This window comes from Pagrus pagrus (assembly GCF_965226575.1).
Source record: "Pagrus pagrus genome assembly, chromosome: 24".
Taxonomy (NCBI): Eukaryota; Metazoa; Chordata; class Actinopteri; order Spariformes; family Sparidae; genus Pagrus; species Pagrus pagrus.
In genome coordinates, this window is record NC_140206.1 from 11,684,176 (window position 1) to 11,709,466 (window position 25,291).

At 40.5% G+C, this 25,291-nt stretch overlaps 2 protein-coding genes across 2 annotated transcripts in view; both read right to left on the reverse strand.

The window, feature by feature from the left end:
* The window catches only part of mgat5 (alpha-1,6-mannosylglycoprotein 6-beta-N-acetylglucosaminyltransferase), an 84,168-nt gene extending 68,588 nt beyond the window's left edge, over nt 1-15,580 (reverse strand). Inside the window, exons 1-2 of the mRNA XM_084347120.1 lie at nt 15,429-15,580; nt 2,453-2,921 (exon numbers count right to left, since the gene is read on the reverse strand). Of these exons, the coding sequence (XP_084203246.1) occupies nt 2,453-2,693 (241 nt within the window). The 5' untranslated portion in view covers nt 2,694-2,921; nt 15,429-15,580. The remainder of the gene's footprint in view (nt 1-2,452; nt 2,922-15,428) is intronic.
* A 2,793-nt stretch (nt 15,581-18,373) lies between these two features.
* Nucleotides 18,374-25,059, reverse strand: clic5a (chloride intracellular channel 5a). Its single transcript, XM_084346940.1, has 6 exons — nt 24,759-25,059; nt 22,757-22,866; nt 21,054-21,179; nt 20,864-20,970; nt 20,595-20,758; nt 18,374-20,508 (listed from the first exon to the last, which is right to left on the reverse strand). Exons 1-6 carry the CDS (start codon nt 24,813-24,815, stop codon nt 20,344-20,346), a joined length of 729 nt encoding a protein of 242 aa, XP_084203066.1. The 5' UTR covers nt 24,816-25,059; the 3' UTR covers nt 18,374-20,343.
* Between the last annotated feature and the right edge of the window lie 232 nt (nt 25,060-25,291).

Here is a 25,291-nt window from a genome sequence, read left to right on the forward strand (position 1 = left end):
GAAGTCGTAGTGCATTAAAATATTTATAACAATCTGTGAGACTTAAAAAGATAAAGAAGGTGAAACACAATGTCTAACATAAGATAATGAAAGGAATTAGCTTGAGACAAACTTCATACACGTGATACTGTGTATAAACATTTATTTCATGCTTTTCAACAGGTGGGTCTCCTTACAATCTGCCCTAACTAATGAGGCAATGTCCCAATTGTGCTCCAACTGGTCTCTTCAGGAGACAATATTAAATTCAGATGCATTAAGATTTTATGGGTCATTTATGGGTAGCAGTGGAGGAAACCCCGTTTCCCCTTAAACTCATTACAAATCGTATCAGGGCAAATCATCGGCCAAGTGAGTGAGCGCAGGAAGCCCAAGTATCCTGCTGCCTCCCGATCTAATCAAGGACATGAAATGGATTTTGATATGATATTGGACGGCAGTCAGCTGCTGCTCCGACAGCACTGTGAAAAATCAATCCATCATATGAGGGGACAAAACTAACTGGACAGGACGCTGGTCCCTGGAAACTGTGGATGATGTTAGAGGAGATTATATGGACTGAGCTCGGATCACATTAATCACATGATTAACGAGGAGGAATACTCATATGTAAATGTAGTATTTAGGCAGAGTTTCTCCTCTTTGTTATATGTCTGTACATGTATTCCTCATCTTGAGTTATTAACACCAGGTCATAGTGAATTACACATTAGTACTTAGTTGATTTTATATGCACAGATGTTGAGGTTGGATTTCCTTCAAGATGCTCGAGCACTACCATTGAGTTAAATAGAAGTACAGTCTGCTGGTGGTACTTTACATAGTGGCTTTCCCACATGTTTGCATGTACCTTGTTACTTTGTGTACTTCAGCTTCTTCCTTCTGTTCTGGGGAGCTGATTTAATCTCCAGGAGCTTTACTGTATCCTGTTGTTTCTCTGAGCATTAGAGAACAATCAATTCCAATCTCAGGTTTCTAATGAAGCCTCCCATCGAGCCGTACAGGTCTATTAATGGCATGAATAACTTATTGATGGCTCTTCTGGACCTGTGCTATTACAGTATTACGCTCCGATGCAGCTGTATCAGCGTTAACATTCCCAGACACGTTCTCTTGAATATAGGTAATGCTGTGCCTGCTCAGGAGGTAGACGAGTGGAACCATTTTGATTTGATTTAAAGAAGATGTAAAAAGAGAGGGAAAGACCACACCAAGATGCAGTGGCTCACGCAACATCAATTAATACTTTTTGCTATGATAATAGCAGAAAAAAAGAAGGAAACCTGTACACTTCACATTCACCAGCCTCTAGCTCCTTCCAGATATGTCAGGCAATTATTACTTATTTGCTTGTATCATCGGGGCAATTAATGAGCTTTACCCAGTTGGACTACGTCAAATATAGCAGATCACAGAACCCTGTATGGCTGTAAAAACTTATGTGAAGCCATTAAAAAGTATGTATATTATATCAAGATAAGTATATTAACTGGAATTTCTAACGACGATACAATGGCTTGAAAAATATCAATAATCAATACCAATTGCAAAAGGACAGGGAAAAGTTGGCACAACATTAAAAGGCATAAGAATGTTAAGTTATAAGAATGTAATTTAACAAGGTACTGTTGTTGTGTGCTGTGTGTTACGCATCATAGCCAAAGTTTTATCCAATCAACTGAAAAGCTACTGTCTGAGATTCCTCTGGCCTGATAGCCCTGAAGGGGATCAGCTTGGCTTTGCTGAATTTGTTGTATTAGCACCTCCTGTGAGCACTGATCTGTAGCATGGTTTGCATGTGGGCAGGCTTGTAACCTCTGCCTTTATTTGTTCCTTTGCCTCAAATGCAAAGTATTTCCTAACAGCACTCCGCTGTTTTCTTTGTCAACCAAAACCAGACACGGAGGCTCTGCACTTGCCATCTTTGATGAGAACACCATCACAAAACAGAGTGAATAGTGAGTGATGAGAAGAAGCAACTTGAGTGACTGAGAGGAGGTGAGCGAGAGAAAGTGCAGCTGGTATTGGTATATCGATAGTGTGGAAAATGAGTATTGAGGCCGTTTCAAATATTCAGAATCAATATATAATCATAAAAAAATCAATAGTTTTCATGTAGATAATGATCTTCGGAAAGTGTTTGTCACACAGACACAAATTATTTGTGTATCACTTCTGTGTTCAGATTTGAGAATGACTTTGAGAGGGAGAACGATGTTGATTCAAATTGCAGCAATTGTGTACCTTAATAGCCTCCATGAGCTGTGTGTCACTGCCCCTGCTGCAGCTCCAACTGTTGCCGTGTAGATGAGTGAACTGAATCAGTAGAATAACTAACTTCCCGTATCTTTTAGAATACCTTCATGCAACTCTTTCCATCTCATGCAGTGTCTCTGCCTCACGCCACTCCCACCTTACAGTTTGAAAACCGCTGCAGCTAGAAACTACTCACCGTAAGCTGTCATGGTTCCCACATAAGGCCCGTCCATGACACTTTGGTTTTCCTCAGCCAGGGCCTTGATGTAGCGCTTGCTGAGGTCCAGGATCTGCTGCCTCAGTACAGCACTGTTCTCATGGCTGGCTCGCTGCTGGATGGTGAAATGCAGCAGCATCATGCCCCAGATGAAGCCAAAGCTGACCAGGAAGAAGCCCAGCTTCTGGGATGACAGCTTCCACAGGAAGGGTGTAGCCATGCTGACTTGACAGGGGGATGTTGGGGGCTGCTGTGACTAGGATTTGACCGAGGGAAGGCGTAGGGGTCGGGGGAGGAGAATCAGGAGGGCAGGCGGGGCATGGCTGTGTCAGTTGGTGTAGCTGCTTTGGGTTTTGGGTTAGGTCGTATGGCTCGTCTGCCTCACCGGCGTGATTTCCTTCTTTGACCCATCCTCGTCCTCAGTGGACTGAGTCCAACCTGTTGCATCCTGCCGAAGAAAGCACAGAGAGCAAAGACAGAGGAGGGGTTAGTCTGCTAATTAGAGATAATGAGGGAGTTCCCTCTCCCAACCCAATCCCACATGGACATGATTACAATAAAAACACTGATAATTAGACAGTGAGTAAGCAGTGTTGGTCATAAATCAGAGTACACTGAAGAAGCGTATTACACTTTAAAAATGCCGCAACAAAAATAAGTATATAAAAGAATGAATGTACGCATGTTAATATTTCTTGAAATATTGTAGATATTGTGTCTGAATCAGGTCCCTGTATCTCACTGAAACATAACCTGCTAGGTGATTGTGTCTTATATTAAATATAATAAGACATACTGACTAGAAACTGGATAAATAAAGTTAGTAAGATTTTGAGTTTTTGTAGTGTACAAGCACCACGACCTCAGAATAACATCGTCATATGGTTTATTTTTTCTGACAAATTGTATGATAACCAAAACTATTACATCTACAATGATATATAGGTGCACGATGTGGTTTATAAAGTCGATATTAAAATTCTGAGTTTGAATTTCTTCTTGAAAACTACATAGCACCCCTTTCGAAAATGACTACAACAATCGCTTGACTGTTGAAGGTCAATTTTCTGTCAATCACTTAATTATTCATCAACTGTTCAAGTCTGAATATCTCTATATGAAATCAAAACATTTTTTCAAACAGAAACAAAGCCTCATGTCCTGCTATACAAGGTACTGCATGCATGGTGTGAATTTTTAAAAAGGGTGACAAACCAGACCAGCACTAGAGGAGATAAAGCATGACACTACAGCTGCAGTTACGCTTACAAAAAGAGGAACCAGCCATAGATGGGTGGAGGAGATATTAAAGGGGAAGGTGTGTGTGGTTCAGATTTCCAGCCAGTTTATAACTGCAGCACACCACACAGCACAGAGGCACAGTGTACCTGAACTGGAGGTCGCTGTGTGTGGAAGCTCCTACTGTATGCAGGCGGTGAGCCAAGACGAGTGAAAACTCATCTTGTTTTTTCTATGATGTATGAATCTGGATTTTAATAACACATACAGCACAGGACCAACTTAAATCTTCTCTTTCCAAAAAGGAGAAATAAGTGCATGGAGTCTGGTGGCGTGGAATATATCTGGCGTGGAAGCAATACAGACTTTAAGCGAGAACACTGGCTAAAAACAAGATCAGTAATTTCAAGGTTAATGCTTCTCTTACTCTAGAAAGAGAGGCTACACATAACAGCCTCGTCTCACCCACACACTGTGATCTTCATGATTGATGGGGCTGTATGGAGTTTATGCAAGGGGGTTTAGAGTTCCCTCAAAATATAAACATTTGGATAGCCCACATTTGTCTTCCTCACTGACAAGCGGGAACACAAACAGAATTTTAAATGCGTGCCTTTTCTGTTATTACATTTTAGTTTCTTGCACAAATGTTCAACAAGCTTTTCTGCAAGATAAACAAAGGAAGATGTCCCTCTTGGACTGTGTGGTTGAGCATGTGGCAAAAGGTCAAAGTTTGACATATTTACTCCCACTTAAAGAAATAAATCTGTAGGAGGCAAAAGGTCACAAACAAGGTGAAACTAAGTTTTACTTAATTTGTTTTTCACTGCAGCAACACAAGCCAACGTAAAACTAGGACTGAAACCAACAATTATTTTAATTATCGATTAAACTGTTAAACAGAGTCCATGGTAATGTTGAAAAATCGCTTGTTTTGTTCAACTGTTCAACTCAAATTAAACAAGCTGGAGCCAAAAAAATGTTTGGCATTTTCTTGAAAAATAACCTGAACTATTACCCGGTTATGAAGTTATGATGCATTTACACGTATCGGATGTGGCTCCTTTACCATGAAGCCAAACTTTGACTTTGTCAGTAAACCAGTCTAGGGAAATACCCTCAGCCGCAGTAACATTGAAGTTGGTGTCTGTAACCCGTTTCATTTGGCAAATTCAACACATACAGGAGGTGCACCCGGCTGTGGTGCCATTTTTCTAATCCCTGATCAGTTTAACCATTGAGTTGTCTGTATGGGTGAGGTAGCATAACAGTTGTACATAGAGATATAGACTTGAAAGGTCCCGCATGAATGACAAAATTTACATTGTGGCCACTCATGCAAACTCTTGAAGCCTGAGCATTACTTGGGGTTCGGTGTAAATGAAAGTATCGTAAATATCATCCGGAATTTTTGCAGATACGAGACGCTTGAAATGTGTAAAGGGGCAAAAAAGTCACACAGTTACTAATTGAGTCATTTCAAAAATGACAAAAACCACAAGGTCTACTTCATTTCCTGAGACTGCGACTTTTTGTCTGCTCTGCGGTGGCAGTGAATGGTTTCCTTTTTACTCAACACAATCTTAAAACTTTTAATGCTGCTTGACAGCGTACGTTTACACACATATTTAGAGCAACAAAAACTTATTATCAACTTTATCTGTATGTTTGACCAGAGGATATTCATAAATACCTATAAATAGATAAATATTCCTAGAAAGAAGTCCATATTTCTCAACCGTGTGCCAGCTTCTGATATGTGAGAACATAGCCAAACATGTTGAATGAACACAACCACGCCAATGACAAGACAGCCGTCTAAACTTTTGCCAAACATAGACTGGGACAGCCCTGCAGCACTCAGGCAGCTGTTAAATAGTTAAACAAGCCTTAACTGACAACCTGAAGGCAATCTACGCAATGCTAAATAAATGCTTCTGGCTTTAGGCATTAAACAAAAAAAAGAGGGAGAAAAAACTTTCTGACACGCAATGGAGCCAAAAGGAGAAGATGTTCTCTCATCTGCATTCAACCGCTGTCGCTGTAAATGAGGCTAAGTGTGGGGAGGGGATTTCTGCAGCCTTGCTTTTGAACTGCGGCTCTCTTCTGCTCTTTCAAAGCGGCTCTAACCAGGTCAAGACCACAGCCGCCTGCATGGATGCAATACTGTGAAAAACCCACGATTACAATGGACTTCTTTCACCTGTCCTTATTTCTATCAGTGTATTTATTGATCTCAGAGGTCAGTGTTGAGAACGGGGTATAGCAAAGACGTTCATATCAGAAAGTCATCTGCGCTTTCCCAAGAAAACACAAAAGGCAGCGACACAAAAGACTCTTTTCACCTTACATCCATCAGCTTCAGAAATAGGTCAGAGACAGCTGCGAGCAGCTTCCAACAGGGCTGGAATCTCACAGCAGGTTATGACACCATAATTGTTCAGCCATTTAAGACAAAAGCTCAATCGGACAGAGATCATACATTTTAACAAAGCACTGATTCTTGCTTCTTGTCTTTTCATTGAACACACTATTTTGCTTTATGTGTGCAAAACAAGACTGAGGAGAAAAAAAAAAATCTCTGCACCGCACTGTCAAATCATGAGACGAGCCCTTGGCAGTAGCGCCGTGCAATCTGCAGCGCCGATAACATCGGATGTCTCTCATTGCTTGGGAATCGCTCGCTAGGAGGAGAGCGGGAGCAGGCTGGCAAGGACGGGAGGTTCTGGGGCTGTTTATCAGAGAGGAACGCTGCTAAGACTGCCCTGTGGTACATCGCTGGAAGATGCACGAGCCAAAACCTACACAGTACACTGACTCAAGCCGCTTCAGCTTCTGAATACACACAATCTCAGTCGGAGCTGGCCTGATTTCCTGTGTCCATCCGTCTTATTTAACGCTGTTAACGCTGTAACCGATCATGCAACATCACTCCTTTGTTAGGAAACTTTCCAGATCCAGAGAGAAAGGGGCGATGCAGCTTTTCAGCCCCTCCAGCAGTGCACACATATCCTCTCAGTTACCTTCTGGTTTCTAATTCAGGATCTTAATTTGTCTGGCAGGGAGCCCTCTGGCTCTCAGCAGCAACAGCCCAGTGTGTTGACAGCCAGCTGAGGTTGCAGAATATATGATCCTTTGCAACCAGGGATGATAACGTAACAACCTGCTGAATGCTTTTTTCATTGTTGGGAGAAGTATCGGCACACACAAGCCCGCAGGTTCAAGAGGCAGTGAAGACAGAAACAATTGAATCATTCAGGCCTGGGAGAAATTACCAATTCTGCTAGAAAGGTCTGGTTCCTGTTTGGGACAACAGAGCTGAAATTACAGCTGTAAAACTGCACTTGCTGTTCAGTTTAGTATCGCCCACACTGTAGTATGGATACGACCAACCAGACGTGAAAAGAAAAAACTAAAGTGAAATAATAAATTAATCTAAATTAAATACAAATATTAAAACATACATAAATCATTACCGCTACGGCTGATTGCTTTTTAATGGTCGCATAATAAGTCAAAGGGAGAACATCTGTTTATTATCAAGGTATGACAAGTGATTTACACATTAAGTACACAGATCTGGAAGGTCAAACAGCTGGTGGGTCGTTTTCCTGTCAAGAGCTGCGTTATGAATGCAAAAATTGGAAATAAATACATGATAATGCTGCTAAACGTACAATTCAAGGGACAGATGCATGAAGATTTCCATGGCACTCATAATACAATAACTCAAAGTGACTCACAGTCTCTGCAAAGTGGGAGACAGACGTATTGATGGCCAAGAAACAAAAATAAACAGAGTTTATTATTTGGCTGAAAATTCCAGACAAAGTAAAGTACATTTCTTGCTGCTCGAGACAGTAGCAGCATCTAGGATGAATGTTCCCAACAAGCGGTATCCATCTATGTTGCAGCTATCAGGGACACTTGGTTTATCTTCCCTGTGTATGCAGATGAAACTGGTTTAGGGTGAAGTTGCAGGGATTTAGACTTAACAATGATATAGCATCACTGTCACAATAATCATCTCAGGCTTTAATATCTCTCCAGCAGAGTCCTAATCACACAACCTTTGCCCTTGTTCTGTCATATGCTGAATTGTTAAGACCGGGGCCAGATGGCGAAGCGGGGTGAAGACTCTGTCCATTTGCTTTGCATCTGTGATCGGAGCTGAAAATAACTTCCTTAAAAGTGCAGTTTAGGAGATGTTCTATAAAAGGTGAAGCAGGCTTTGAGACGTCCAGATTAATTCCAGTGCATTACTCCAGGTCCAAAAGAGAGAGCGTTCTACTGAACTGAAATAACATACACTAAGAGCTTGTTGCATAACCACAGAAAGCAGTGAAATAAGCTCTAGATGTAGCCTCAGTTATCAATTATGGATTAACCTGGAAAAAGTATCCATTTTTCCCCTGAATATGAATAGGCTTTCATAGAGCTGAACTTCCCACACTCAGGTGAGTTCAGACCTCTCTGCTGGTGATGACCATCACTCTTACTTGTCAGTCTGTATGAAACACTCTGCAACAGACAATTATCTCCATTTTTTCTGCCAATCAAATCTCTCTTTAATTATGTTTATTGTGCGTTTTGTCTATTTTTAAGCAAATAAATAACTCTAAGAATAAAGTTTACGGAGGGAGAGAGAGTCTGTAACCATAACTTTCAAAAAAGTGTACAGAAAGGACAATTACACTCATTTACTAGTGAAAAGGCAACCAGATGAACTCGATTAACATGATATTATCATATGCGTGTTATTAACACGATAAAGATTTAAATTTTCAGTATCACAATTATCGACACCTCTACATCCAAGGAAAATGTTGCTATATCTGTACTCGTGAAGGAGAGTCCCTTTTTAATAGCTGAAGTTCATCAATTCAAGTTTATAAAAACTGGTTTTGTAATCAGTCATCTTGCTCTAAAGATCAACAATATGGATCTGAAGCTCAGTTCTGAGGCTGTTCTGTAAATCCTTCTTTATCAATAAAAAAAATAAATAAAATAAAATAAATACAGCAACTTCAAATCAACCCAAATCAGTTCTGGGTTTAAATTAACTACTTCCAGTTTAAACACCACCCACTTCTGGTTTATGCCACACTCATTCTGATTGCAGATATGGCTACGATAATTACTTAGTTGGTTATCCAGATACAGATAATGTGTACTCACTCATCCCTTGTATTTTCTATCGTTGCTGAGTGTTTGGTGAACCAAATAATTAATTGATTAATTGAAAAGATAATTAGCAGATTAACCGATAAAGACAGTGGTTATCTGCTGTGGTTCAGTTCATTTGGTGAAAATGATACATTGTTCCCCTTCAGTCCTGCTCATGCTCACACTGGCTTTTTACAGCTGTGGGCATGAAGTCACACGGACTGACATGTACAGTAACCCATTGTCAACCTGCATCAGCAGTGCTGCATGGGCCCAGATGGGACCTCTGAAAGCTAATCTCAACGATTTATTTGTGCATCCATTTTCTTTGATGTCACAAAGAGCTATTGAAGAAATTACTCATTTGAAGTATTATTAGTTTAAACTGCAAATAGACCTTTTGTATCACAAACAATGATGACAAGCGGCATGTTGTATTGTAATAACAATGCATGGTTGCTACGTTGCAGCCACTTCTTAGTAAGGATCAAAGCACAAACTGTTTAAACCCCTATTCCCTTTCTGAATTCGCATACTGACACACTTTACATCGTGGTTACTCAATGATTCGATAAAATATATATTTTACTTATACAGATAGCGTCTATGGCAACAGACGGCCAGAATGCGGATTTAATAGTAGTTTAGTAGGTTATAAGTATATTTACATTTTAGAAGCTGGAACCAGTGAATATTTTCCATTTTTGCTCATAAATTGCCTTAAATATTAATGATCAAAACTGTTGCAGAGTAATCTTCTATCAATCTATCATTTCTACTAAGCTCTGCATCATCACAACTTCACCTGAGACACTGTTTGTCTTCACGATGCTGTGACACCCGTCCATTTGGCACTTAGAGGCTAAGGCTTTGGGATTATTTTCAAGCGTCACTTCAAAAACTCTTTCAGGAGAAGTGAAATTCCTCCTTCCAGTCGACGTCCACCCTCTCCCACACTAAGGCTGGGATAGTTCGCCTGTTGCCTGGCCAAAGGAGACGTGATCCTGATAATATGGCCCTGCTACCATGGAGACCAGTGTGACTCTGCATCTTAATGGCCTTCTTCACATATGCCCCGCCTCTTAATTATTCATTAGGCCCTCCAGAGGAACAGGCACTGCTGCTGCAGCAGCTTCACCACCTTACTGGTGTGAATCCAGCTCGTAACTAGATATCAGGAGCAAATGCCGGGGTTTGTGGCAGGCTTTTCCTGCAGCTAAGTCCAGGAAGTTAATCTTAAATGGGAGATAAAACAAGATCAATGTTAATGTGTAGTTTATTGAGTCATTGATGGGCTCAAACAGTTTTTAAAGGCAACCAATGTCAAGGTTTTGTTATGGAAATGTTCACAGACAAAATAAGCTTTATAAGTAAACATACATCTGATAGTGCTAGAGTGCTATGAACATCAAAAAGGCTTTGGTGGACAGTGAAGGAAATGAAAAAAAAATAATTGTTTTGGTTGGTGAGTTATTCAGTAAAGATAAGATCATGGGGGAAGGCGATGTGGCCGATCAACCAATTGAGAAGCTTTATACAGGATGTAAAACCCTCATTTCCATAAACACAAGCACACCCTCATTTACAAGAGACATCAAAACAAATGTGATCTCAAAATGAATACATGCTGTCAGCTGACAAAACCTGTTCTTTTACTGTGAGGACACATTTAGGTGAATAGTTCTCTTCATTTCAACCCAGTTGATTTGGTGTTTGCAAAATCATCTTCAGAATGTGACCAAAGTCCAAAAAGAAAAATGTGTTTGGTGAAAATTCTAGTTAAATTTGTAAAGAGTCAAATTACATAATCCACAACATTTTAAGCATGATCATACAAAAAAAGTTAATGAAAACTGCTATGCAGGTTATCCTTACAGGTGGCAACGTCCTCACTATCCTATCAATATTAACTGCAGGGGAGGGTTGAGTCCCTGGACAGTTTTAACACTCAAAGTACCTGCAAAAACCAGTGAGAACCAGTGAACTCATGACTGTTCTCACAAAAGGAATCCGCTCAGCACATTTGGGAGTTGGGAGAAACAAAAAATGCTGAATTTCACTCCATTGTCAAGGAAAAGGAAGCCAAGTGGGAGGTGATCCAACAATCTTCTTTCATTTTTCGTACTGTGTCTGTAGCTGTCTTGTTCCTGTGGACATACAGTCCTTGTTTGAACTGAGCAGAATTTAGTTCAGAGTCCTTTTGTTTTTGGCAAGACATAAAGCCAAAATACAAAGGAAACAACAGGCGGAACCAGTTACTGTAGGTCTCATCTAGGACAGGTAGTCATCATTTCTGAAACACACTGATGACCATCACTTCTTGGTGAATACTTTTTACATTTGGCAAACGCATAAACAACACTCAAGCTCTTTACCAACTGTAAAACCTCCTAAGGACACTGATTGAGACATGCTTGTTGGAAACACTTTCTAAAGTCATCGCCAAAGACAAAGCTGAGGCATAACTTCTCTCAGGCTGAGCTCCCACAGGTTAAACCTGCCACAACATGCCATGAGATGAGAGGGAGAGGACGAGACCTCCGAGAACATGACCTGCATGTTGAAGACAAACCGGGCAACAAGTGTGGGTGGGAATTGCTTATGAGGTGCTGACGGCAGACGTGGCACTTCTTTTTTCCTGTCACCACCACATAAAAGCTCTCCTGTTTTGATAACACAAGTCAGCCTTATCATGATGTAGAAGATGACCACTAATGATAAAATAAAATCAGGCAGCATATCTTAAACTGTAATCTCAAAACACTCTCCAAAGATAAAACTAATCCTAATACTGATCTTCACTCTTCATGCAATCCCAACCCTTTAAAACCCTTAAAAAGGAGTCAGGAGTGGCTAAATGTTGTCACATTATATCCTCGTGGCATGAAAAATAACAACACACACTTCAGCCAAAACATTACTTCATCTTTCTGTGGAAGCAGCTTCACAGTTCTGAAGAATAACTGTATCACACAGTTATTACACATTTTATCAGCACAACAGGATCTGTCCTAACAACATGGTTGTCAAACTAATTTAGAGGTCGCTAACTAGGCAACAGCATTACAATATTAAATGCCTCACAACCTCATTTTGACTTTTTAATGTAGTTTTGAACAGCAGTTCACGGTTCAATATTCCACCTATGAGTGAATCTTTCAACAGTCTCGGAGACAAAAAACCAGGCATGAAATTGAGGATGTGATTAATGTTTGAGGTTACACTAAAGGCCCTTTGAAAATCCCTAATCTTCCTTTTATTACCTCTTCAGTTTTTTAGTCATTGCCCTGGATGTGAAAAAACAGCTTTTCAAGAGGATTTACAGTAGGCTTTGTGACTTGCCCTGCCAATGAACATCTCTCTACAGCTCAGATGTGCAGCACGAATAAATGAGTGCTTCACACTGCAGAGCTGCAAACAGTAGCGCGACTGTAAAGAAGCGAATGTGTGTTGCGTGATGGAAGAGAGCCTCTTCAGAGCGGAGTGCCAAGGTGGAGTGAGGTTTCTGGCTAAAGTGCAACGAAACATGGCACAATGTTCTTCCCAAAAAGCTGATTTTTTTTTACCTCAGCCTGACCTCAAGTAAGAGAATACAGGTGTGTGAGTGTGTATGTGTGTGTTTGTGCTGAAAGAACAGGGGCCCTTTAATCACAGAAAGGCCAAGTGTTCCACTTCTCTGCATAGCATCCATCACCACAGTCCAGTTCTCCCCCGATCCCTCCATCTTCAATCCCTCCCTCCTCACCCCTCCACTGCCTCTGCTGGCTACACACCCCCCCTCAAATACACACACACAACCTCCAAACGATTTCTTGCCAGTGAAGCATGCCACCGAAGCAAAGCTCCTTTTCCTCAGGATTTATAATCCCAAAGGGCTCCGGCAAAAAGGTGGCTGAAAGAGCTCTTTATAAAGCCAGGGGCAGTTGGTGGCTCACCTCGGGATGGTCACTACACTCAGCATTAGCTTGCAGCCTACAGTCGATGATCATAAGCAGGGAGTTTTCACATTGAATTAGATGCGATAGACTTTACTGGCACTGTAGGGAAATTAGTCCTGAACTCGGTGTTCTTGATCACCCACCAAAACCACTTTAAAAAGACATTAGGACCTTTTGACAAGCTGCTTGTTGAAATTCCACAAAATCGCATTTGGACCCTGCATGATAATGACACAGGATAGGCCACATCTCATGTAATCAAATCAGTATGTCATAACCTGATTACATGAGACTACTTGTGGCGCAGACTGGAAATTACTGGACTGCACTGGTGAGTTAAGTGTTTCAGCAATGAGCCAGAGTGACCTAATACACACCGGAGCAGAACATCAAACGTCTCACTCTCCCTTTATCCTTGTTACGGACTGATTACACTTTTACTAATCTGGCTGGTCCTCAACAAACTGGAGCTGCAACGATTAGTTGAATAATTGATGCTTTTTGTGGGGTCCCCCTGGGGCCATCCTCAGTCCCCTTTTAATTCATTATCTACGTCAGAGCTCCAACAATTAGTTGATTTGTTGTTCAACAATAATAAGCTGCTATTCCTATTTGATGATCGTTTAGTTGTTTTTGGATATTTTTGCAAACAAAAATGTCAGACATTTGCTGGTCCCACCTTCTTAAATGTAAGGATTTGCTGTTATTCTTTGTCATTTATGATAGTAAATGAAGAGCCTATCGGTGCTGGACTGTTGGTTGGAGAGAAGATGCAATTTCAAGTAGAGTCAGACAGATTAATTGCCTGAGCAGATATTCAGCATTTTTCTGATTAAAGGGGCACTATGTTGTTTTGAAGAAGAAATTAAATTAAATTTTAATAGTTACAATATTGATGAGGTAATAATACAAACTCGTAAATATATTGTTTTTCATAACTGAGTAAACAAGCTGTTCTCAGAGGAAATTAAGGTCCAGAAGACTGTTCGAAGCTACAAAGTAAAACAATATGAAATTGTGTTGTCATCAAGGTCAGGTTGTTTGTTTATTTCTTCTCTGATTATAATTTCCCCTCAAAACTACATAGTGTAACTTTAAAATGCATCTGTGTTTTTTGTCTGCAATCGCAGATAAAATAACTGCGTTAAAAATGTGCAATTTCGGCTTTGATGTAGCATCCTTTCGCTGTCTGTAGTCACCAGACGGGGAACACTATTCAATTGGTTACATGTCACAAGTACAAACCTATCAACACTGAATAATCTGCAACTGCAAAACAAATAGTAATGTGTACAATGTGTATTGTACATCTGCTCTAAATATCAGTTGTTTGTCTCCTATTGATTACTAATAATTGGTATCAGTATTGGCCCCTACCTTAAGGATGTCACTCTGCGATCTAGGACAATGCGATGAAAATTTTTCAACGTTGGCCAAGCGATGAATCGATTAATAGTGAAAATAATCAGCAGATTCATCTTTAGTTGCAGCCCTAAAACAACCGGTTGAAAAACGTGAGGCACATAATTAAACTACACAAGTTAGAGCAAAGTACCAAAGGCGTTTTCTTTCATATTCAACCTAGATTCATTTTTTTAAAACAGGTGTTAATTCATGTAATTCTAGCCCAAAATACAGATCCTACCATTTTTCCAGCTAAGCATTTCCCCAGCACTGTGGGCCTGCAGGACATGAAATGAACACGATTAACTTCCACAGCCTGTTATCTGAGACTGTGTCACCTAAACGCAACATCATCTGTGGGAGCTGAGAGGGAGAAAAGAAATCCCCAGCCTTCCCAGTTCCAGTGAAATGCCTCGGTCCTGTTTCACCAGTTGTTTCCGTTGAAACTCAAATAAGTGCAACACTGTCAAGGGACTGTCTGCAGCTGATACCTGCTTCCTCCTTGCTGAATATTGACCACATGGTTGGGTAAACATCTCGGAGCTATATTTGTGGTGTATTAAAGATAATAGCTCTGAAGTATGTCATTAACTTAACACTGCTGTAAACAAGCACCTGGTCACAAGTAGCTGGTAATGACTTGGAGTTTATTCTTAAACAACCTGTTCGAGACATGATCCTGCTAGATTGATGCTATACTGCCAGAGGACATAATAATCAATATACTGTCAGTTTTTTTGCATTATCACAGTGGGATACTATCACTTCTTTCATAAGCTAGCTAACCCTGCCGTGTGATAACAATGGGACCCCCTTGCTCGCTGCGGCGATTAACGTCTGATTCCCTAAAAGACAAACATCAGCTAGCGTTGACGTTAGCTACCCAGCTCTTTTACCAGAGTGGCTAACCGACTCGCATGGAAGCTACCGCAGTTTCTGGCTGCATTAGCTTTGTTTTTGAGGCTCCAGACGGCTAATTCAACTAGCAGCCTCGGTCGACCACCACTCATTTCACAACAAAACACACACACACACACACACACACACACACTCACATACACACATACACACACACCGCCGCAATGACAAGTCGCCCACTCCCCGAGCACGCACAGCTAAATGCTGCGCCTCTTCTCCCAGCGTTATTTCCTGGACAATGGGGCAGAAAACGAGCTCCGGAGCGGTCACGCTGACAGAAAGGGGCTTACCTTTTGTAACGGTTCCCGTCGGCAGCCCGCGGTGGTGCTACAAAGTGGGACTGAGAGTTAAAATCCGGGCAGAGGGCGAGAGGAGACGTCGTTTGAGTCGGGCGGACTGGAGAGATGAGATTCCAGGCACAGCGCACGAGCCCTCTGTATGTGTTCGCTCTGCCCACTTGCAGAGCGAGAGTGACAGTGAAGGGACCGCGTGCGTGTTCACGGCCCGCAGAAAAACGAAGAATAACGTTGAGGGAGAGAGTTAAAATATAAATAGCCTCACCTTGACCAGCTTTTATTAACGCATTTAATATTGTGTAAAACACACAATAGATTAAACAAAAGTATTAAACACAGGATGATTTACGAATATAAAACAGAAGTATGAACACCAGAGTGTACATAAAATGAGTTTGGGGTTTTTATATTTAAAAATGTGCATATTCCTAGTTGCTGTTTGTTTGTTTGTTTGTTTGTTTGTTTTTCTGAAGCTAGAATCATTAAGTTAATTTATTGTCTATCTACCAGTGTATTTGCGTTTTTATAAGTTGGAAAATGACCTAAGTAAACTAAACTAAACTAAAACTCACAGGGCATTGAGCATTTTTTGTTTTAATGTCTTAAAGGTGCAACATTTAACATTTTAAATACATACTCAAAATTATCAACAGAATATGAAGAAATGGGAGTATTTACACTTTATCAAAGAGGTAAACACAAGTGGCCCTGAGGACTCTGAAACTCAGAGCTCAGGCATGTCCCTAATGTCTCTGTAAGGACGAGTTTTAAAAGCCTGCAACTCCTCTCCAGTTAGTTAGAACTGAAGAAGCCTCTTGGATGAGAGGTGAAACGTCTTCAAGAAACTGAAACACGTCCAGTTGCCTACAATACAGCACTTTTGAGATATCTACTGGAGTTAGCATGCTAACCAGTACCTATTCTGACCCCAGTTGGCAGCCATCTTGGCGTTGATGACGTTTGTTGAGCGAGACGATGTAGGTCACTGAGCAGTTTCACACAAAACTAGATGATATTTTACTTTAATTTGTTTACTTTAGGGTCCAGACCACTAGCTGCACATCTAATCGAGCGACCTATCTAACAGAACCTACAATTAGCAGCAGTAAGCGGTTATTTGATGATATGCTGCCCCCTATTTGTTTGGAGTATGAAATCGAGAGATGGCCAATTCTTACATATTGCGCCTTTGAGTTCAAAATAATAAAAACTTTTTTGAGATCACTAATTACAAAAGAATGTTTTTCTCTTCCTGTTAAAGAAACATTTCATCTTTTCAAAGGGCTCATGGGTTGGACACTAATAAAGTTAAAATAAACTTGACTGTCTGTCTTTTTATTTGTTACCTAAATAAGACATCAATTTCAAAACAATTAACAATATTTATCCATGCAGTGGATTCTTAAGAGTAAGGTTTAATTTGTATGGTGATGAATTTACACATCCTGGTGCCCCCATGTTCAAAAAACAATGCGAAAGTGCCCTCTCTGATGCCCCTATGGTAGATAAAACAAAATAAAGTGCCCTCTCGGATGCCCCTATGGTAGATAAAACAAAATAAAGTGCCCACTTGGATGTCCCTATGGTAGATAAAAAACAATAAAGTGCCCACTTGGATGCCTCTATGGTAGATAAAACAAAATAAAGTGCCCACTTGGATGCCCCTATGGTAGATAAAACACAATAAAGTGCCCTCTCAGGTGCCTTTTTGCACACGGGTGTCCCACCACATACAGCTGGTGCCCTTTTAATTATTTTCACCACATCCTGACATCCTAATCTTTTTTTTTGGGACAGAATACATGAGCAGTTAGTTGAATATCAAATTGTAAGATTAGGTATTTTCAGAATGAAGAGGTTGAATGTTTACATTGTAATACTTTGATTGAAAGGTAAACATTATATTCTCAAATGCAGATTTTTCTCCCTAGTAATGTAACATCTTCATAATAATAAGCCACCAACAAGATATAGCAGCAGGGCTAACACAACATTTAAGATGACTTGCAAATCACCCGAGTGAAGGACGGACAGAAATCAGACACTAGACAGTTGAAACAGAGTTATTCTTTCATTTTATTATCTGAAGCTTGCTTTAACCTCTGATCACTACCAGGCCTGAGTGCTGGATATAACTGTGTGGCAACACTTTCCACATCAAGGTTGTTAAACAGAAAGAGGAGACATAAAACAGGACGATCCCTAACTATGTATTCAGTTCATCACAGACCAATAAAAGCTTTGTGTTTACTGCCATCTGCTGGCTGTCTGATGCTACAGGCACTTCCAGTTCATTTTTGACTTTTTAACACCTGCTCTGCATGCTTTTTCATCTTCTGCCTCCACTGATAATTACTGTGAAAAGTAGATCTAAAGTTTTACAGATGGTCCACTGATGCCACTACATAAAGCTGTGTTCAGACCATAAGAAATAGATAACTGTGAGGTGCAAATACAAGAAAGCTTCTGCTTCACAACCACAGGAAGGAGAAGGGACCTGCTGTGAGGAGATAACAAACACTGAAAGCAAAAGGTGGAGGAAAAGCTGTGTACACCGCAGCGCCTTCAGGGAAATGCATTGTTCATCCTCAGGTCTTTGCTTTCGAGGTTTCCCTTTGTGTGTGTCTGTTTATGGGAACCAGTGATGGCGAGAGGTCACATGTGCAGGAAATTGCTAAATGCATGTGTCTCGGCATGAGTATATTTCATAGATGAGAGAGATTTACTTATCAGCACGACACGCCTTAGATAACTTTGCATGCATTTCCATAAACAAATCAGTTAGACAGGTTTCTCATATTGCTGTTTCTTTGCACTATGTGACACAATAACGCCTTCGCCGGGAGACACACAGTCAATATCCATTTTCTTGTCTGCATAAACCACATTCATACATCAGTGAGACACTTTCCAGTGTAGGAAAACACAACATCCCAAGCTTAGTCTCTGAGAAAATAGATTTATTATTCAAATAAGCATATACACAAGTGGGTTCATGGTTCTAATCATCAGGAAGAATATTAATATAGTCGAGCTACAATCATTTACAGAAATATTAAATTTATATTATAATCACACGGCTCCATGGGGCATGAGGAGCCCTCTGGTGACATCAATAATTCACATTCATATTATATTCAAACATAATTTACTGTACAGACACAAAGAGCTGAAGGCAGAAGAGACAGAGAGAGAGAGAGCTTGATTCCCACTAAGGCACTCGTGATTAAAATTACATTCATTAAATAACATGACGACACAGCAGCTGGGGTGAAACTGGGTTGTTTGGGTGCTTTTTCTTCTCATCAAACCGAATGACTTAACTGTGGACTGTCAATCTGGAAAATACTGTGAGAGTGTGATAGCGTGAGGCATAAACTGTGGTGTGAAGTTGTAAAAGTGTGATTTTGGAGGAGATTGGTAATCTTCGTTGCGCAGCCGAAGCGGGTGAATAAGCACAAAGCTGAACAGGTCAGTCATTGCCTCGTTAAGAAATGGAGGGCGCTGTGTCTATAAAGTCTACACTGCACCAATAAAAGACAAATCACTTTGGCTGAAACACATTCTTAACAGTATAATCCAACAAGCCTTTCTTGTCTAATTCGACCCTGCAATATATATAATACAACAAAAGCCACAGAAGAAACAATCAAACCCTGCTTTATGCTTCCAATTATTAATAATACATATGTAAAAAGAAAATTCATGACATGAAATTATCAGGGTTTAATAAGCAGATTAACTGTGAGCAGAAAGGCATAATACTCCACCTCTTAGCTTTTGACATGTCCCCCACCACCCTCGGTTACTACGCCTGTCAAGCTTTCCATTCTCGCATGTAAGCAGCTGATGGATGTTTTTACCACCAATAATTCTGGGTAACTTCTAAAACAATGGCTCATTTATTTCAGACATAAGTGGACAAAAGCAGGCTTCTCATTTCTAGCCGGCTAGCGTCAATTTTGCCGGCTTAAATAGCGCTGAAAGGAGCTAGCTAGCTATTAGCTCAGTTAGTAGTTAGAGAACTCAGCTTTTTAACCTTTGACTTTTTAGGTGACTCTTTTTAAAAGGAGCTATGTGCAAGAATTGTAGTTGAAATAAATGTATTGTGTGATGTCTAACTTGTGTAGAGATATCTAGCTAAGTTATGTGAACCAGCTAGCACAGCACATCCTGGTCCAAAGCCCCTATGCTAGTCCCCTGATCCCCGAGCTCCTAGCCCAAACCACTATAGCTGCACGGCTAACTGAGCTAACAAGCTAAGGGCAGCTACGGTTAGTCGTTACTCTGGTGATAAGCTGTCCCATATTTGATATAGTCAACATGTAGCCAATTGTTACATATTGCACCTTTAAAACCAGAATCTTTTAAAGTGGTTATCTCATGAGCACTCAATAGCCACATACACAATATAATGCTAAAAGACTTTAGAAGATTTAATTTCTAATATAACACTGTTTGGCTAATTAGCTTACACACCTTATAATGTAAAATAGTAGGTTTCACTTTAACCGCTGGGACAGAAACAGCTTTGAGGATTTGGAATTACTGATGTGTTTAGCAAACATAGCTAACGCTATCTCGGTTAAGATCGTCTGGAGTTGCTTGAGTGTAAACAAATCCAATGAAGAGGATGATCCAGGAGCTAGTTCTAAAAAGGGACTGCACCTTTACCATGCTGAGAAATCCAAAGCTTGATAGACCCCACTGATCCTGGCTACACTTGCTCATCTGTGATTGGACGATCCCTGCTCAGGGGAGGGGTTTAATGAACGGTCATTTACAAACTTTTTTTCCTCAATAAATGAAAATCACATTATTCTTTGGAGAAATATCAACAGAACAATTACCATTACCAGACAATAAACAGGGGGGAGGGGGCACTAAAGTGACTGTGGCTGTGGTGCATTCATTTCCCCAACCTCTTCGCAACATCCTTATAGGCTAGCTCGATTTCCTCATTAGAAGCGCATGTGTTGGTGAACTCATCTCGTTCGTAGGCGTTGGTAAGGTAACGCCACACCCCCCTGAATTCAGACGGGATGTCATACTTTCTGTACTTCTTCGCAACCACCTGGCAAAAAACAAGATATTGTCAAGTAAGTTACAGTCAAAGGCAGATTCGTAAGGTCAACATGAACAAAGCCGAAAGCAGGTTACCTTGATAACATGAAGTTTGGGCAGAAGGTTGCAGTCAGCCAGCGTCAGTTCGTCTCCGTCCAGGTATTTGCGTCTGGATTCTCCTGAATGACCCTCGTCAGGAAGGGGGCTCATCAGATACTCGTCCAGCTTGGCCAGGGCCTTGTCTAGACTCTGCTCCAATGCTGGAACACACATGAACCACATATCATGAGGTCAGGAAAGTTGATAAACCAGTGCATTGTGTTGGGATCCTTATATATATCTGTTACATACTGATTTGTGCTTACCACGATTTTTATCCGGCCTTGTGTTTTTGACGTAAGCAGAGAACCTGGCAAACGTGTCATTTCCTGCCGTGTTGGATTCACGATTCTTTGCTGCAAGTTTGGGATACCTAAAATACAAAACGTTACCATGTTGTTAGTCAGGATGTTGCTCGCCCTGTTTCCTATTCTTGTGTGTGATTGTGATGCCTACTTTGGTGGAGCAAGCTCCGCCTCCAGGTACTCCTCTATTTTGTTGACGTCGGTGAGGACCTCCCCCTGGAAGGTGAGGAAGGGCGGGTGTGTCCCTGGAGCCAGGTTGTGCAGGTCAGCTGGTTTCCTAATCAGAGTGGAACCCTTTTACAACCTCTACTATAAACGTGTTATGAAATACTATTTCACTGTTAATATCACCAGTAAACAAATGCCCCTTTATTTCTTTATCTATTCAGCCAAGGTAGCTATTGCTGCAAAACGCTAACTACCATGGGGCTCATTTCCCAATAAAAAGTCCTCTTTAAAATAAAATGTTTTTAAATGTGACCCTCTGAGAATTTCTTTATTACCTTCATGTAATTCTCCAAGCAGTGCTTGGAGCCACACTATAATTAAATGCATGTGTGAAAGCTGCTCTTAAGCTATCTGTTAGCTGCTTAGTCGCACAGTAAGCTACAGTAGGTCCATGCAATTCTAGAAAGAAATGTAAACAATTGAAACAACTACATATGTTTACAACGTTTTTTGAATGTCCCATATATAACAACAGGGTACAAGTATGTGATTTAAATAAGGATTAAGCCATGAAAACCACAATATTTGAAAACATTCCCTGCACCATATGGAACAATCCTTTTGAACATGAATTAGCATGTTATATTAGCCAATTAGCATGTAAAATTTAGTGTTTCATGCTAGCATTTCTATCATTCTATGGCTGAAAAAAATTAGGTTATTACTTTCGAAATGATCCGGTCTTTAACCTAAGGTTGGACAAGAGAGAATCTTTTAACCTGGAGATGAAAATTTACTTTGCTAAAGTGCTAGACCGCTACTGTAGCCTAAGCTAAACATCTAGTTTAGCTACTTGTAATATACTTTAACCCTGCTTTCATGTATCTTGTATCCACTGGGCATATATACAGCCTGTCACATTTAGCATTTTATGCAAGTATTGAAAGTGTGCTAGCATGGTAGCATTAGCCTCAAAGTGCAGTCGAGGCGGAGGGAAATTTGGTCATTACTTTTTAAAGTATCTGTATAAACCTGCTTTTTTTGGCCCCTGGGAAGATAATACTGACATGTTAGCACATTTTAGGTTGATGTGGCAGTTTTTAGCATTGAGCTGCCTAGCAAACACAGAGCTACATTAGCATTCAGGTGTTCTTTTGGATGTAAATCCAATATTTACTCTACTTTATTTGTCTCCATTATCTCCTAAGGGTAATATGTGGCTCTAAGTGCTACACTATGCTAACCAACTTGTTCCTAACTTTGTCTGCTGTTTGACTGCTTACAGTAGGTTTATTAAAGCTTCTTTACTGATAACATCTACCTGCTGGAGCTGGAAAAAGTCAGAATAAAGAGAGTGAACTGAAACAGTAAAGATGTCTGCAAGAAGACCAAAATAATGAGCTGAGAGATGCTAAAACGCTTCATAGGGCTAATGGGAATTGCAGAGTTTGATGATAATTCTCTGTGGATTTAAAAGTTTGACCTTTAATTCAATTTTAATACAGTCCAAAAAATATTGATCATAGCAGCTTTAACAAACATTTCTTCAATTTTCTCTTCAAGTTTTGTATCTCTTCGGTTTGCCCACCAGAACTGTGTAAAGCTAGAGCTAATATTGATCTTCTATCCTCTATTCTGAGTGTTTTACTGTAATATTATAGAGCTATAATATGATATTAGTATTACCTCTTGAGGTCGACAGTGGTGACATTGAAGACTACGCCTTTCAGCCAGAGGATCATAAAGAGGCGCTGTGAGAAGGGACAGTTTCCAATGCTCTCGCCATCACTCCCAGCCTGCACACACACACCAATACAGATACATGAAGAATTAAAAACGAGTCCAGACACACATATTCCTTAGCCCTCATATGCTGCCCTACTCCTGTACTCATACATGCACACACTCCTTAATGACTGTAATACACTGATTCACACACATACGCAACGCAAACACTTCAATCAATTAATCAAGTTGCAACTTCTACAAGAAGAAGAATCAGTACCTTATAGTTTGAAGTAGTGGGTTTGAGGTCGGGTCTGTGCGTGTACATACTGTACTTGCATTTATAATTGGCCTATGATCAAATACAGTAGGATGAATGCGTGTGTGTGTGCTTGAGTATGTGTGTGTGCGCAAAGCTGCAACAGGACACTGAAATCAGACACCGAGTCCAACATGAATAATCCACACTGCTTCCATTAGCCGCCTCACTGCCCGTTTGGACTTCTTGTTCCTATAATACTGAAGTAGTGTATCAGCTATAGAAATCATACAGCCTCCTGTCCCGCCATGATACTTTTCTGTCAATCAAAAGAAGTCGTGTGGTTCAAAACGTGTTTTATGAAATTCCCGAGAAGCCGAGTCTGGTCATCTGACCCCATTTGGCAGATTTGCTGTGTACAGAAAACACTTTTAAACCCATTTACTAGGAATCATGTATAATTTACATAAGAGCTAACTACTGTATAAAACATGCTGTGGTGTTTTGAACATTTAAATGAAGCATTGCTATCCCTCCGTGCAGCCATTGCTGTCCATTTCTTTCAGTACAATATGCAACTTAGTTAGAAAAGCAGTCTAGTTAAATTAGCAATAGTGGCTTGATTACAATACTGTGCTGCATGCATTAAGCAAAAATGTTGACTATGAATCAATTGTAGTTGAGGAGCTAAAACAAAATATGTGTATTGAAAAAAACAATAGAAAGTCATATGAATTTTTTGCCAAGACATAGATGAGAACGTTATTAACACTCTCATATCTATAAGTCAAATGGGAAAGTACAGCCAGAAGCCAGTTAGCTTAGCTTAGCATAAAGATGAACAACAAGAAACAGAAGCATATGTGGAGAAAACACCATCTGTCCAGCCAAGAAATAACACACAACCATTAAAACACATTTTTGTATTATTATTATTATTATTATTATTAGATAAAGCAAACCATATATAACTAGTTAATTAGCTTTATGGTTGATAACAGGCAGATTTTGTTAGCTCTAGTAGCTGTTTACCACTGATTCAAATGTAGCTGCTGACTGTAGCTTCATATTTAGCATTCACATATGAAAGTGGTATCGACATTCTCATCCAACCCTCCCAGAAAAAGTGTGTTTTCCAACTTTTTCTACTAATCCCTTGAATATTTTTTCACATACAGTCATTTCAACAGTCTGTCACAATATATACTGCCTTTTTTTCAGTGAATGACTGTTAGAGAGCAGTATGTCTAAACTGTGTTGGTCAGCTAACAAATGGAAAGTGCACACATGCATACATATAAATACATAATAATACTTATTGTATCATAACATTGGACCATTTAAAGCCGCTGTTCCCGACACTGAAAGGACCCCAGCAATAATTCATGGGAGAGAGAAAGAGAGAGATTGTCTATGCACGTGGGTGTCAGGTTAACACACGGAAAAATCAGCACACAACAACAAAAACATGGCATGCACACGCTTAAAGGAGCCATCCCCAACATACACACACACACAACACACACAACAAGTATTTCACAGATGCAGTGGAAATTTTGTCATACACAAAAATAACAAGTGTGTGGGGTGAGATAGTGAAGTTTGCTGAAAAGAGAAAACTGATCTAGTGTCGAGTTTGTGTTCATCACAAACTCTGCAAACACCAAAACACACACACACACACACAAACACACAACTCCCCACCTTGACAAATAGCTCAATATCAGGGTCCTTGTCCTCCTCGGCTGCAGTATCCGTCATGGTCAAGAGAAACACGCTTTGCTTGTGTGTTTTGCTTCCACAAGTGTGTAGATGTGTTTGTCTCTGTGTGCGTGTGTGTGTGTGTGCGTGTGTGTGTGTGTGTAAGCCGTTTCAGTTTACAGCAGATTTTTACTCCAGGTCCATGTGGTGAAGTCTGCTCGGTCCCATAGCAGCTGTGTCAGAGTGTCAGCTGAGGACGAACGCCAAAGAGAGTGTGTGTAGGGAAAAGAGAGAGAGAGAGTGTGTGTGTGTGTGTGTGTGAGAGAGAGGTCCAATTTGTACCCGAGGCCTCAGCAGTGGGGCGTGACAGTGACGGGCAAAAAATAACCCCCTTAGGTGGGGTGGAGAGGGGGTGTCACTGAAAGCGTTAATGCAGCGAGGAGGGAAAGGGCAGAGCAAGTCACCCAAGGGTGCCCCGCTCCTCCCACCCCTTAGTGCTCTGATTGACATCACAACCGGGTGACTTTGAATCATAG